General features: G+C 36.2%; 4 protein-coding genes across 6 annotated transcripts; 2 read left to right on the top strand and 2 right to left on the bottom strand.

Moving 5' to 3' along the window:
* LOC109173715 (CRIB domain-containing protein RIC6-like) lies at positions 1-1,662 on the bottom strand. Of its 2 annotated transcripts, none has more exons than XM_019323000.1 (5): positions 1,561-1,662; positions 1,314-1,422; positions 1,066-1,175; positions 906-969; positions 1-410 (listed from the first exon to the last, which is right to left on the bottom strand). In XM_019323000.1, exons 2-5 carry the CDS (start codon positions 1,357-1,359, stop codon positions 82-84), a joined length of 549 nt encoding a protein of 182 aa, XP_019178545.1. In that variant the 5' UTR covers positions 1,360-1,422; positions 1,561-1,662; the 3' UTR covers positions 1-81. The 2 variants fall into 2 exon arrangements, with proteins under 2 accessions (XP_019178545.1, XP_019178546.1); XM_019323001.1 differs by having other exon boundaries at positions 1,314-1,378.
* Positions 1,663-2,831: 1,169 nt separating this feature from the next.
* Positions 2,832-6,085, bottom strand: LOC109173714 (glycolipid transfer protein 1-like). Its single transcript, XM_019322999.1, has 7 exons — positions 5,873-6,085; positions 4,859-4,989; positions 4,158-4,213; positions 3,890-4,020; positions 3,598-3,733; positions 3,259-3,390; positions 2,832-3,103 (listed from the first exon to the last, which is right to left on the bottom strand). Exons 2-7 carry the CDS (start codon positions 4,974-4,976, stop codon positions 3,068-3,070), a joined length of 609 nt encoding a protein of 202 aa, XP_019178544.1. The 5' UTR covers positions 4,977-4,989; positions 5,873-6,085; the 3' UTR covers positions 2,832-3,067.
* Positions 6,086-7,268: 1,183 nt separating this feature from the next.
* LOC109173716 (60S ribosomal protein L14-2-like) lies at positions 7,269-9,427 on the top strand. The gene is made up of 5 exons (XM_019323002.1): positions 7,269-7,358; positions 7,457-7,558; positions 8,629-8,758; positions 8,857-8,969; positions 9,187-9,427. Exons 1-5 carry the CDS (start codon positions 7,356-7,358, stop codon positions 9,241-9,243), a joined length of 405 nt encoding a protein of 134 aa, XP_019178547.1. The 5' UTR covers positions 7,269-7,355; the 3' UTR covers positions 9,244-9,427.
* Positions 9,428-11,065: 1,638 nt separating this feature from the next.
* On the top strand, positions 11,066-14,987 carry LOC109173713 (vacuolar protein sorting-associated protein 2 homolog 3). 2 transcript variants are annotated; one of them, XM_019322997.1, is made up of 11 exons: positions 11,074-11,336; positions 11,571-11,615; positions 11,956-11,990; positions 12,147-12,197; positions 12,323-12,427; positions 12,526-12,597; positions 13,316-13,387; positions 13,603-13,683; positions 13,872-13,907; positions 14,580-14,632; positions 14,771-14,987. In XM_019322997.1, exons 1-11 carry the CDS (start codon positions 11,303-11,305, stop codon positions 14,817-14,819), a joined length of 633 nt encoding a protein of 210 aa, XP_019178542.1. In that variant the 5' UTR covers positions 11,074-11,302; the 3' UTR covers positions 14,820-14,987. The 2 variants fall into 2 exon arrangements, with proteins under 2 accessions (XP_019178543.1, XP_019178542.1); XM_019322998.1 differs by lacking the exons at positions 14,580-14,632; positions 14,771-14,987 and adding an exon at positions 14,467-14,482 and having other exon boundaries at positions 11,066-11,336; positions 13,872-13,954.
* Positions 14,988-15,315: the final 328 nt, after the last annotated feature.

Below are 15,315 nucleotides of genomic sequence, written 5' to 3'. Positions count from 1 at the left end.
TTTCACACAAGTGTTACTCTAATTATATTACCAAGTGCTTGTGGCGTCCGCCGGGGCGGAGGACTCCGAGGCGGCTTTGGTTCATCTGGCGGAGCCGTCGCCGAATTCGAAGTCACTGTACGCTGATTTGACTGAGGCTTCGCGATCAGAGTCCTGTGCGGCAGCGTTGCGTTTGGATGATCTCGTGGATCGGGCGGAGCCATCGCCGCCGACGCTGTCCTTGGACTTCTTCCGCCGCGACTTCTTGGGGATGTCCGGGAGGTCGCCGGCGGCGGCAGCAGAATCGGCGTCCTTGGAACGGTTTCGCCTGGATGGTTTGTTCTTGGACTTGGGGGAATCAGGATTCTCAGACTGGCGCCTTGATGACTTTGGTAAGTCGGGATCTTTGTCAGTGCCTCTTCGGTTTGAATCTACAATCCATTTTACAAAAATAAGTCCGCATGAACAATTCAGTTAGTCATAATGGTAAAGTTTGAAAAGAATGACCAGTCTCACCAGCCAGAGTGAGGGATTAGCCTCTGAATATTACCATGATTAACATATGTTTTGGCCGGTCGAAACGATGGAATCTTAAAGTTGAGGATTCAACCTTTAGGAAAAGGTATTTGGAGTTGAGAATTCAATAAGATGTTTACTTGTGTAATCACAAGATTACACTCTCGATAAGAGTGATTTAATCTTTTTTATTCGAGCTTAGGATAACTTAATTGATTTTTCTTTTTCAAAAAAAAAAAAAAAAAAAAATTAACTGATTTACTTTCTTTGTGATGTTGGTTAAAGTCACATGACAAATTTTATCCAATTTATATTTATTGTAGTAGCTGTGAGTTTTCTTCGTCACTCAAGAATACAAAAATTAGATACTAAATATATGAAGAGAAAAATTCCATAAATAAAAAACAAACCAATCTCTGAATTGTCTTTGGAGTCATCAGACTGAACCCCTGCTGACCCTTTGAAATCTTTCATCTGCTCAAATATTCAAACAAAATCAAAAAGATATGTTCAGTCTCAATTAAAAGTCTAGAAAAATAGATGAAGATTTAAACGACAAAATTAAAGTACCCAGCTTGGGTTATTATCAGCAGTAGATTCACCACCATCCCATCCAATATGAGCAACATGCTTTACATCTGTAGGTCCACCAATCTGAATCTCTTCTTCTTTCTCTTCATCTGCATATATCATTGTATATATGATTGTATCAAATACAATATAAACCGTGTTTTCATAATGTTATATATATATATACAATCAGATATCATATATATATGAGCCGATAGAAATGGATAGATGGGTATGAAGTTACTCACCAAATATCTGAGAAATGTACCTAAGACTCTTGAAAATGCCCTTCATCTTTGTGCTAATTATCCGACTGAATGATTATCAGATTATGTTTTATTGATTGATCTACTCGATCTGACAGACACATGCATCATCAGATTACAAAAGAACAATTATATAATTTCAATTCATATATATCATAACAGGCATGAATGAATGACGATGAATTGAAGGTGTAGAAACAGAAACCCAGATTATATTAGAAAGAGATACCTTTAATTTGATGATGATGAGATTAGGGAACGTGAAATGAAGGGCATGGAAGGGTGCAGCGGCGGGAAGGGGGTTTGAATCCGGATATGATGCATGCACCGTGCACGGAGGGAGAATGCACAGCATGCAGCAGCGATTTGGAAAGAAATGGAATATATCTGCCGGACCCAAACCTCAGCTCCCAGATCGAGTTAGATTTGACTCAGATCATCTGATCTTCTCCAAGGATATGATGCCACCCACAATCATGTTAAAGCACCCTTTCTCAATTTCAATGGCCATGCATTATTCTTGCCTAACATTAGTCCTCTACACTACAACTGGATCGAACTTTTAGGAGAATAATTATAATAATTAATTCACTAAGCTAATTATTCCAATAAAATAATGCTGATTATTATTATATATATATAGGCCATGCAGGGTCCAATATAATGGTCCATCATATATATTTCTAATTTTTTGTTGCTATTCAAAAATACACTCTGATGAAACTCCTCTGTTGACGGGCTTAAACAAAGAATGTTAATAGATAACTTCCATCAAATTCCAAACTTAGAAAATATGAAATGTTGTAATTACCAAGTCAACTATCTAATCAATCTGATTGGAGTTATCCTATCATCTTATATATTGGACTCACATGACCTAACTCAAACCAAGAAAGTCAGGCCAAGCTTCATATATCTCTTCTCCTGGCCAACAAAACCTAGGCCCGCCAAAGAACGGGCTTTTTTGGCCCACTTTGCCGGCCCATTTTGACAGCCCAACGCCTCCCTAACAGAATGTTATGTTGCGCAACTGTGTACACCATACAAGATGCACACGATTCCAATTCATAATTTATATACTATAGATTCATAAAATCTATACTATAGATTCATAATTTCTAAACCGTAAATTCATAATTTAAATACAGTAAATTCATAATATATGTACTGTAGATTCATAATTTCTGTACTATAGATTCATAATTTCTAAACTGTATAGTTATCAAATTATGAACATACAGTTCTGTAATTTGTGAATACAGAGTTCAACAATTGAAAATATGAACATAGAGTTCTGTAATTGTGAATATAGTAGAATTCAATAATTATGAATATGAAGTTCAAAATTTATGAATATATAGCTTTATAATTATGAATATATAGTTCAATAATTATAAACATAGAACAATGTGCACCATGCATGGTGCACACGGTTGCACAACATAATTTGCCCTCCTCCATAAGGCAAGTGAATCAAAATTTAAATGGCAAGAAGAAACATTTTTTGTCCAAATGAAAGGTGATGGTAAATATAATAGTACTCCATAGTCCATATATAATAACACCAAGGGTTCAACTTCAAAGACATTTCCTCTATCAATAGCATAATGCCAAATGTGCCTTTCAAGACATTGTGTATAATAACATAAAGAGAAAGCATAGACTCTGGGGTTTGATCAGTATACATGAATGGATCTTTGTTGAGTTGGATAACTGGTTATTATGCCTTCGGATGATTAGGAAGCTTTAAGATCATCCATTCCAACGCTGGCCTGTCAACGGGATAGAGAAAGAAGATAAATTACCATTTGATCTTTGATCAAATGCATGTACAGAAGCAAAAATGCAAAGTTTTCATTAAGCAAAATGGGTTTCGGTTTCAATCTCGCCATCATCAACATGAGACATGAGATTCAAGATATCTTACCAAGAACTTATGGTTCTCCTCGAGAAATGGTGAAAAAGTTGTACAGAACTTTTCAATGTCAGCATTGATATCACCAGTCCCACCAATGACATCCATAAATTTCTTCCTGTCGGGAGCAAGCTTCATTGCAACCTGCAATATTCGATTCAGGGCATTTGGGCAATTGAGTGGGTGTATTAGAAACTAACCCTCATTAAATGCTAAAAAAGAACAGTATCAGATCCATTTAAAGCTGGCTGTTATGAGTGTATTCCATCTAGCTTTATGTATTTATTTATTTTTCATAAGAACATTTATATAAGCTGTTAATCTTCATTGTTTTAAATCTAAGTTCATTACCGTAAAGCTTGAACTAGCAAGCCAGCCATGAAACTTTTTCAATGTCTTGCTGTAGGAATCTGAGCAAGCTTGTGACATAGCCCAGTCTGCATGCTCTAATAAATTCCGGAACAATTCCGTTAAGAAATCCATTGCCCTACAGAAGTCAAAGGCCGGGTCTCTTAAAAAATTAATTCTTTGAATTAGAGTTCAGATGAATATAGTATCACATCAATGGAGTTCTCTAGAATCCTCAAAATCCAACATCAAACAAAACAAGGCACAAACAGAACTGGGGAAACAATTATTATACCTTGTCAACCAAAGAAGCCCATTTGTGCAACTAGATGAGCCTTTTGCCGTCTTTGCTTCAACTTCTTCTTGTACCATGCTGTACAAGCACTTATACTTTGTAGGGTCTGTGGAGTACTTGTTCTCCAACCTCTGCACAAATCCATAAAAGAATCAAATAGTTGATGGGAGATAGCTGCAACGGGTTAGAACAGAACCATTATCTTACTACATAATAGTAATAACGTATACCAGGACAGAGTTTAACCGCAAAAAGAAATACAACTAACCGTTATATTGCCACCAATATCAGATTTCACCAGTGCCATGGCTGCACCGAACTTCTCTGGCATTAACATAAAATAAAAGTTAAAGAAAGTAACCATTTCCTAAATATGTAGTATGAAATGACCCATTTAAACCAATTTATAACTATCGCACATCAAATGTTTACTAAGACGGGCTTATAAAAGGAAAACTAGCTCACATCTTAAAGAATAAGAATGGGGGTTGGCTAATACTTTTCTCCCAAAAGGTTGAACCCCCAACCCCAAGGGTTCCCCACACCTCGGCCCGACAGAGCATTTTGGAAGATGTAAATCACGGTGACTTAATGGACAATGGCTCAATAGACAAGGCAAATGCCAGTGCATACAAGGGATCTGCCCACTTTGGGCATAATCCCCACACTATAGCCACAGAGGTTCAATCATTGGTCTCTTCTCCCAAATATTGTCTAACTGAACCATTGAGCTAAGCCCATGCAGACAAAATCAATTAAAATTTCAGTAAAATTAATTAATTAATTAAAATAGTTGGCTAAATACTTCTAACTTGATGGGTAAATGTAGCTTTGCTATTAAGGAATGGATGGCTGACATAGTAGTTCTAAATTAATTAAAATTTCAGTAAAACAGATTTAAGCTTGCCAAATTGAATGGTATATAAACTCAAATCATAACATTGTCAAGAAAGAGATAAAGGTTGATACCTATAACAGGTAATATCAGTTTGCAAGCATCCAAGAAAGGTTTGGTAAGCATTTCTCCCTCCTCAGATTTGACATGTTTCATTGCTTCTAAAGCAGGGGTGAATACAGTGCCTTCCATTCTCAAGCTTTAACTGCATATGCAAAAAAAAAACAAAAAAACAAAAAAAAAAAATCAAACAAAATCTTAATCCAGATCAATTTTGTGCTTATATGAACAGACATTTCCACACCAGGCATCTGTTTCTAAATACTTCAGCTATAAGAATCAAAGGTTGTTAAAAAAGATAACCCCTTTGTCTTTAAAAAGGAGTGAATTTATAATGCAAATAACACAGACATCCTTTTGAGAAGAAATTACAAATTTTGAGGTAAATATATAATGCAAACAGCAACATAAACAGTGGAACACAGCCCGCACGGGTAACTTAGTTGGTTACTGGGTGGCGGATCGTGGGCCAGGACACAAGATCGAGCCTGACAGTTACAGAGTCGGAGTCAGGCCCAATGTGGTGTGGTGGGCTACTTGTGGGCACCCGACTCGGGTCCTCCCACCTAATGGTGCCTCCTCTAATAGGTCGCTAAGTCAACGTGATTTAGCACCTCCACAAATACTAAAGGCTAAAGATTTCGCCTTTTATGGGCAAGTGTCCTCATGATCCAGTAAATTGACACAATCATTTTTGAATCTGGATCCAAAATGAGGTCGAAAGCCACCATTTCTATTACATTTTTCAATTACACTAATCTATAAGCTACTACTAAGCACAGTAAACACAAAAAAAAACTGGATCTCTTATTTCCCTCAAGTCCACCTTCATTTCCACTCTCCGATTAGCAAAACAAACACGAAGTCTCTTAATCGATCATCACACTATCACAGCATCTAAAAGCAAGATAGAATTTTCGAGCTCTGTGTGTGTGTGTGTGTGCATGCAAAGCAGAGGAAACATAGATCTGACATCGATCGATGATTACATGCATATAATTAACAAATCCCAGCTCGAAATGTGATACCTTTTTCAAGATCTTTTCAGGACTATCTTCTTCTTCTTCTTCCTCTTCTCTCTTCGCTTTCGAGTAACGCTACACTGGAGCTCTCTCGCAGAGCTACAAGCCGCGTGTATATATATGTGTGTGTAAGACGACAGTGGATGCGGAATTGCGGGTTGCTGCGAGTAATACGCCGTCGTTTATGTCCGAGAAATTTCTGCTTCTTGTCTTGTGCTCCGTCATCAACGGCTGGCGTTGACTCTTTGACTCCTCCGTTACCAAATCCGTTTCAATTAACGTCTTTGCATTTTCTTGTCCATAAAAAGGTCAAAGAACTCACATTCCAATTCAACATATAGTAAAATGATAAATTATATTTAACTCATACCAATATCAGAACCTACCACGATAACTTAGTCGAACATATGATGTTCACAAACAACTTATCGCTATAAGTGATTCTGTCTTAATATCTAATATTTACAGATAGTTTATCACTAAATTCTGATGGTTGAAATCAATTATGTGTTTTTATGTATAATTTGTCACTAATAACTAATTGAGTTGTTTTTGTGAGCCTCTCTAGATTTTCTAATTGTAGACGTTACTACAAGTAACAAATGGTTTTTTTTTGTTTTTTTTTTTCTAAGCAAACACCAAAACAACTGTATTAACTCAAGAAAACATGAACAAAAGTTGGAGTTCACCCTCCCACGAGCAAATACTAACATGAGAACCAACTGCTTTAAAAAGAACGTGAACAAGCTTGTTCGCTGACCGACTAATGTGAACAACATGACATGCACCTAAAGTGTTCAAAATAACACGACAATCACTAACAATAGAACCAACATAAAAAAGACATACCCAATTATTCCGATACGACATTAACTAGATTTAAACTATTTGACTCAATTCGGACATTTATTATTAATCTACTCTTCTTCCACCATGAGAAGGTCTCCTTACATGTCATTGTCTCATACAGTAGAGGGTCTTGCGTGCACCTAACTCTGCCATTAGTTCAAGTGCATTGAAGAAATATAAAAAAATAAATTGAAAATTTATATTTAGACTATACTTTTGTATTAAATAGTTGAGTGTCGTACCTATTTTAGTTTTTTGAGGTAAATTATTGGATGGACCATAGTTCACACAGTGTTATATGGATCATAACAAAAAGTACATTTTTAATATATTGAACGTACATTAGTTTTGTACTGAATATACATTATACAATATAATATACACTCAATACAAAAATAATGTACATTCTCTTAATATAATGTACATTATTTTACAGTATACAAAATATGTTCCACAGATTAGTTTTTTGATATTTGGGCCACATAGCACCAGATCGAAATCCTTGGCCTAAGCCCATATAACCACTGGAGCCCAAAGTATTAACCCTAGAACCTATAAACAACACACTGCACTTCCTGCAAAATCCTTCGGCCTCAGCTCAACCTGCATCGCCCCGTTCTGCTCATTCGGATTGCCAAAAATGGTTAGTTTTCTCCTCTGTTTGCTACTTTCTCTATCTCGCTATACTGTTCTCTTCGTGTATTTGAAAATGGCGATGGATTTTCTCTTGTTTCGATGCAGCCGTTCAAGAGGTACGTGGAGATCGGGAGGGTTGCCCTTGTCAACTACGGAAAGGACTATGGCAAGCTTGTCGTCATTGTCGATGTTATCGATCAGAACAGGGTAATTGCTTAGCTCAACTCGCTGTTTATAATTTAAACCTCAGTCTCCGTTCGTCTAATGCGTTCCGAAGAGTTGCTATATGTTTTGCTTGTTTTTTCAAGTAGTGTGTCTAATTTAGTATGTCATGGAATGCATATAATTACTTTTCTGGTAGTATTTAACTCCTTTAATTTGCTGGTAGTATATGTTGACTTCATGAAGAATTATTTTGTCAGATTTTATTGACATGTTAAAATTTAGATGTTCCAATCTGTAAGCAAATATGTGCTACTTCTGAGCTGGTATATTACATATGAAGATTTTGTTTTGAGGGAGTTTTTGGGAATGGTGGTGTGTTAAGTGGCTATGCTATATGTTTTTGAACGAGGTACTTGAGTTTATTGAGGATTGTTTGGTGTATATGGTGTGTTACTACTGAGCTATGCTGTATGTGGGTCTTGTGTAATGAAGATTTTGAGTTGCTCATGACTATAATTACCATCAACACCTCAATTGGAGACGAACTTGGATGGTACAGATAGTGGTGGGCTGGTGGCACAGAGAATGGAGAAGAAATATTGCATCTAGATGAGAAGAAAGAAGTGAAAATGGGGAGAGAGAGAGAGAGGGAGGAGTGAGGAATTCTTGTTGATGATGTGTTGAGAATGCAGGGAAAGATTTCTCCTTTTTGTTTCTTCCCATTTGGGAAAGAGCAAAATGTGGTGGAAGGGAGGAATATTTTTTCCCCGGTTGTCTGGTTAAAATGTGCTAGGCTGTGTTTTTATTTTTGATGTTTTGGAACGTATACTACTGTTACTCTAGGCTAGAGTTTAAGTCCAGTCTTATATGCATAGTGAACTTCAAATACATAATAATGGGTTTTTCCATCTTCATACTTGTATAATCCAATTTGCGGTATGTTCATTTGTGTTGTGATGTGCGCGCCCTTTAATTATAGCCCTACGTGCAGTGAGGCTGTCTTAAGTATATACTTTCATTGTGTTTATTCTTAAGTGTATATTCATATATCACAATCGGGAAAGAGTGTAGTCTAACTTTATTTTATTTTATATTCCATTATAAATTACTAGGCCCTTGTTGATGCTCCAGACATGGTTAGGAGCCAAATGAACTTTAAGAGGCTTACACTCACAGACATCACCATTGACATTAAAAGAGTGCCGAAAAAGAAGACTTTGATCGCTGCTATGGAGGCTGCTGGTTAGTGCTGCTTTTAACGCCTTACCCTTAAACTTTTGTTAGGGATGCACTTATTAATCTTTTCTCATCATGGTTATCTAAATACAATATTCTGCCAGATGTGAAGAGCAAGTGGGAGAACAGCTCATGGGGGAGGAAGTTGATCGTGCAAAAGAGGAGGGCTGGCCTCAATGACTTTGACAGGTTTAAGATTATGCTGGCAAAAATCAAGGTTGGTCTTCATCTTTTATTCTTGTGAATTGTCACACTATATCAACAATAGAAATAACCAATCACAAGAAATCTAAATGCCATGGATCAGCTATAATCACTTGATCTGAGCCTGTATCACCTTATTTCCACTGCAAATTTGTCTGGTTTTTTGGTTGAATTTATGTTATGTTTTTTTTTTTCTCCGTAAAATGACAGCCTCTGGTATTGTATTGCAGAAAGCTGGAGTTGTGAGACAGGAGCTTGCCAAGCTTAAGAAGGAGAGCACTGCCTGATAACCCAGACTTTTGATAGAGAGAGATCTTAGCTACACTAAGCTTTGAGTTTGTGTTGTTTATTTGGAAATTTTAATTTTTGTCCCTAAAGCAAAGACTTCGCCTTTTTCATTACCTGAATAGAAGTTTGAGATTTTACCACCCTGATATCTTTATTATGGTTGATTTGCCTTTCTTATCTTTCTGTTTTGGTTTTTTTTTTTTTTTTTTTTTTTTTTTTGCAATTACAATAATTTGTTTGAGTAACCAGATTTCTGACTTTAAGTTGGTGTGTTGGATATATATGTTTATTATATACGTTATGATGCATTTTGTTCGAATATTAGAATTAAAATCAATTTAGTGTCAATTGAATTTAAATAATGTATGTTTATAACTGCTTAACTCGTGAATTAAATGCATGTGTTATATGTCATGGTACACGGGAGATAATTCATTTTATCTTTTCTAATATGGTCGAAATGTGGCGGGTTTATCATTTGATCATAACGTTATTCATTTTATTGCCTTAATGAATTAACATTAAAATCAAAATGATAATAAAAATTAAATAATAATAATAATTTTTAAGTAAAATGGGTTATAGTAAATAGAAATTTGAATTTAAATAAATAAATACACACATATAATATTAAAACTTCATATTTAATAAACAAATAATAAAAATAGTCAAAGAAACACGTAATAACTATCAAAACTCATATTTTAAGATTAAGATGCTAACCAAACAACAGTTCATTGTTTTGAGGGAGGGTTAAATAAGTCATTAAATTTTAGCTGAAAAATCAATTAACATCTAAAAATTAATTAATGATCTGTTATCACATGTCATTAAGGTTTTGTTAGTAAAATTTTAGACAATAAAGTGATCAGTAACTAGCGAATCGCCAGTTATGAAGAATGAGAAGGCGACCATACTATAGTGGTGGTCGCACCGACGACGGTTTGCCGATTACTTTGTTGCTTGAAATTTTTCTAAAATCTCACCAGCTGGTTGTCGAAACTCTAATGACATGTGATAAGATGTCATTAATTAATTTTTAAACTCATCAAAATAAATTATTGAATGTGTAATTACACTTTTAAAAAATTTAAAAGATTAATTAACTTTTGAACTAAAAGGCGTATTTAGCCATTTTCTTGGAAACAATCAATTTTTGGAAGAGTTAATACCCAAAATGGTCCCTCGACTATGCCATAATTACCAATTTGATCCTCAACTACCATTCTTACCCAATTAAGTCTTCAACTATGTAACTTTTACTCAATTAAGTCCTCAACTATACAATTCTTACCCAATTTAGTCATCAACTATACAATTCTTACCCAATTTAGTCCTCTGTATTAATTAGACTGTTTGTTGACAGTCAAAAGTCGGGATAAAATTATAATTTTACAAGATTTCTCCTTCCTCTCCATTTAGCAGCGCCAAACCATGCAGCAATACACTCCGATCAGATTTCGATCGTCAAAAAAATCGTTGGAAATCAAATTCATGGGCTATCCGATGCATAACCACTACTTCGATACTGACAGGTTTAGAACTCAACCGGAGCTTATTGCTACATGGTTTGGCTCTGCTAAATGAGGAGGAAGGAGAAAACTTGTAAAATTACAACTTTATTTCCACTTTTGACAGTCAACAAACAGTCAAATTGACAAAGGACTAAATTAGGTAAAAATTGTATAGTTGAGGACTTAATTGGGTAAGAATGATAGTCGAGGACCAAATTGGTAATTACGACATAGTCGAGGGACTATTTTGGGTATTAACTCTTTTTGGAATGTAAAACGAAGTTGGAGACCGAGTCAGATTTGTATTTCCGCGTGTGTATAGCAACGCAATAAGCAAAAAGTTAAGGGGAAGAAATACAAAATGTGTAGAAGGCACGTAAAAGGTCGAAGTTGCAGGGAGGGAGGCCTGGCCTGCAAATCTCTACAATTTCGAGGTTTCGCTCCTCTCTCCAGTCTCCCCGATACTAAACCCAGCGCGACTACACAAGTTTATGGTTTATAGAATATCCAAGTTGTTGAATTGAATTGCACCCTCATATCAAACATGAATATCTTCTCCAAGAAGCCTACGCCTAAAGGTTCGCCCCCAACCTTCCAATTTCTCTTTTTTTCTTAATTCAATTTTTGGGTTTTCAGTAGCTGTCTTGCTCCTTGAACCCCTTTTTTTCTTGTTGGGATCAGTGGATAAATTTCAGCTCCTATTTTGGTTGATTGAAATTCTATTTAGTGGTTGATCAGTGTCAAAATTGGATTTTTTTTTGGGTTCACATGTGTGAAAAAGATTGTGTCTTTACGTCTTGTTTACAATGCAGAGGTGCTTCGAGACAGTAAACGAGAAATGAACAATGCCACCAGAGGTGTGTGTTTCTGCTCTCTTCTTAATTAGATTATGTGAATTAAGTGTGCTTCTTCTATTCATCAAGGAGAGTGCTATACTATACTAGTAAATAAAAATACCTGTCTTTATGATATTTAGTATTGCTAGGAAAACTAGGATTACATCAAATTGATAGTCTGTGACAAACTTTCTAGGTGATCATACTTATGTTTGTTCTTATTGCACTTGTTGACCTCCCATGTAGTTGTTTGGCTCTGTGAAAACAAATGTTAAGTTTAATGATTGAAAGATGAAGAAATAGTGACTGATCTCTATGTTTTGCTAATCATGTTGACTTGTGGTCTGTAATTGTGATGCAGGCATAGAGAAGGAAATTTCTGGTTTGCAGTTGGAGGTAATTTATTGATGCGATTCGTACACATAAGAATATGCGTGTGATCATAATGTTGAGATTATTGAGTCTAATTTATAGTTCTATAGAAGTTACTTTTTCTTGGAATCAGATGTTTTAACGTTTGGAGAGAATCTAATGTGGTTGTTGATAAGACAGGAAAAGAAGCTTGTTGCTGAGATAAAGAGAACTGCTAAATCTGGAAATGAGGTGGGGGTTTTGGTTGCTTATTCTGTTGGGTCCTAAACAGCTGCGTTAGCTTTTGATTTTATTCATTGAGTGATAGGGTAGTCTTCTTAGGAGACTTTATTTGATCTTTTGTTTCTTCATTTTAGGCAGCAACTAAGATTCTAGCACGTCAGCTAGTCAGGCTAAGGCAGCAAATTGCTAACCTGCAAGGAAGTCGAGCTCAGATGAGAGGCATAGCAACTCATACTCAGGTAAACTGCTAAATCTTCAGGGGGAATTCATGTATAAGTTGCTTTTCTACACTTTTCTTTGGTGGTCTTACTTACCCAGAACTTCATTCTTACTCCAGGCAATACATGCCCAAACTTCAGTTGCTGCAGGCATGAAAGGTGCCACTAAAGCCATGACAGCTATGAACAAGGTCAGATGACTGATTTGAGATAACCGGTTTTCCTTTTCACTTTTGCATCTTCATGAGTTCGAAGATCCTTGATATTTCAAAAGGGAGAGAGGAGTGGGGGGGGGGGGGGGGGGGGGGGAATCAAGTATCATTCTCTTGTTTTGGGATGTGCTTTGGTTAGGCGGTGGTTGAAGGACACCCCCTCCCCAAGATGACATTGTTATTAATGCCAACCGGTGTTGCAAAAATCCCGCCTAATTGGCGCCTAGGTGCCCGGCTGCCTAGCGTATCACCATAATCAGTGGTCTAGGCGGCTGCCTAGACTCTGACTGCTTAGGCCTCCTAGGCGCTGACTAGGCCGCGTAGGCACCGACTAGGTCGCCTAGTTAGCCGATTAGCTATTGTTACTTTTTTTTTTTTAAATGGGTTATTTAAGTCAAAATGACATCATTTTGTGCGAAATAACCCTAAATTGTTAAAATTTAGATGTTTTTTAGGTTAATATTTAATATTTTAGTATTAACTATTAAGTATTAAATAGTTTATAATTATCAAGTCTTAAAAAAAAAATATTAAACAAATTTAAAAAAAAAAAAAAAAAAAAAAAAAAAAATACACGGGCGCCCAGGCGCCGATTAACCGCCGCCTAGGCGCCTCTAGCGATTTTTTCAACCATGATGCCAAGTTTTCTCTGTTAGTCCTCATTCTTATAGCGTATTGAAATTGAATCTATTTGCAGCAAATGGCTCCAGCAAAACAGGCGAAGGTTATTCAAGATTTCCAGAAGCAATCAGCACAAATGGATATGATTGTAAGTATGATTATACGGTTTATACCTTCTCCAATTATAGTAATAAGACATATTGGACTGATTTCTGGCTTTATTTGAACTTCTATTGGTTTTTATCTTTCTAAGAAATGACCGTATCTAACCTTTCAAATACTAGAAAGTAGATGTCTGGTGAACTCGAATCTTTTATGAAAATGTATTGTTGTTTAACTCTTCTCTGGAATTGCATTTTGCAGACGGAAATGATGTCAGATGCCATAGATGATGCTTTGGATGATGATGAAGCTGAAGAGGAAACTGATGAGTTGACAAATCAGGTATCCTTACTAAATGTTCTTTTCTCGAGCAAAATTATAAAAACCCTTTGAATGTTTACCTTACTAGAGTACACATAAGGAGGACGAAACACCATCATGCACCTTAAACTTTGAGCGAGACGTATAGTTATATTATAATCTTGTTCATCTTATGTGTTCTCACAAAGTATTTAATTTGACTTCCGTAGGTCCTTGATGAAATTGGTGTTGATGTTGCTTCACAGGTGAGTTTTGTACAATTATGCATTCGTTTTTGTTATAACACAATGTACTCACAAACACAAATAATTATATTAAGAACACTGTTGCAAAAATCGGCCTAGGTGGCCGCCTAGGCACTAGGCGCGCCTAGGCACTAGGCGCTCCTAGGCCGAGGCAAATTAGCCCCTAGGCGGCCGGCCGCCTAGGCACTAGGCGCTCCTAGGCCAAGGCGAATTAGCCCCTAGGCGGCCGGCCGCCTAGCTTGACAAATCAGCCGACTCGGTTGAGTTGGCCTTGCTAATTTTTTTAAATTTTATATATATATATATATATATATATATATATATATATGACATACACCCACACACGTGCACTGATTCCTTTTTTTAGTTAGCCGCCTAGGCGCTACTCTATCGCCCGACTAACGTCTAGCGTCTACTGCAACCATGATTAAGATACCGTTAAACAGTGGCATTTCGATATTTTTTTGTTCGAAATTTCTTTTTAAAGAATAGTAATCGATATCGCTGTGTAAAATCACTCTTCACTATGTTTAGGATCCACAGTTCCACACTTTATGGTGCATTGAGTTTGCAACTACTCGTTACACTTTCAAATGGCGTTTACAAATAAATCCATGTTGAACAATGCCATGGGTGCTCTGGTTAACATTATTAATCTTGAATTCTTGACAGTTATCGGCAGCTCCAAAAGGAAAAATTGCTGGGAAAAAGGTCGAGGAGAGTAGGTATGTTCTTATTTTCTATTTACATGGTTTCTGGGGAAAATAACCGGTCCTCAACCTTCTCTTGCGTGCTGCACGCTATACAACTATCGACACACGTACCTAACAAATTGTTATCGTATTTCTCATCTTTGCCTACAGCTCGGGAATGAATGAACTCGAGAAGAGATTGGCTGCCCTTAGAAGTTAGAAATCCTTAAGGTCAATGCCTCCTTTGTTTCCAATTGTGTCTTCTCATTTTATTGCTGTGATGACAAGTTTACTGTAATTCAATGTACATGACTTTTCTCTATTAAGCATTATGATATGTTTGGAGCTTGGTTTTAAGATCCTCAAATGAATCACTTGATACTCTTTAGATTCTTGACATTTCATACTTTCTGCTATAATTAAACCCATTGCCTGCATGCCGACTCTTATATGTCCGCGCCAAGTTAAAGAATTATAAGTTAAAACCTCCTTCCAAGAATTATGTGTGAGCCAAGGAAATAGAAAAGGAATCATTTAAATGATCAAAATGCCTCTATTCAAAATAAAGTACATACAAATTTATGATGGGTTTAGGGTTAGTATATTGTGTGTATATACACAAATTTTGTAAGGAAAAAAACAGACACACACACACACACATATATATATATATATATATATATAGAACAAAGAAAAAAAAAAAACATGTCTTAGCG

The sequence above is a fragment of the Ipomoea nil genome, unplaced genomic scaffold (genome assembly GCF_001879475.1).
Source record: "Ipomoea nil cultivar Tokyo-kokei standard unplaced genomic scaffold, Asagao_1.1 scaffold0482, whole genome shotgun sequence".
In the NCBI taxonomy this organism is placed as follows: Eukaryota; Viridiplantae; Streptophyta; class Magnoliopsida; order Solanales; family Convolvulaceae; genus Ipomoea; species Ipomoea nil.
Note: the sequence above shows the minus strand (reverse complement) of the source record. Positions and strands in the feature narration are given on the sequence as shown.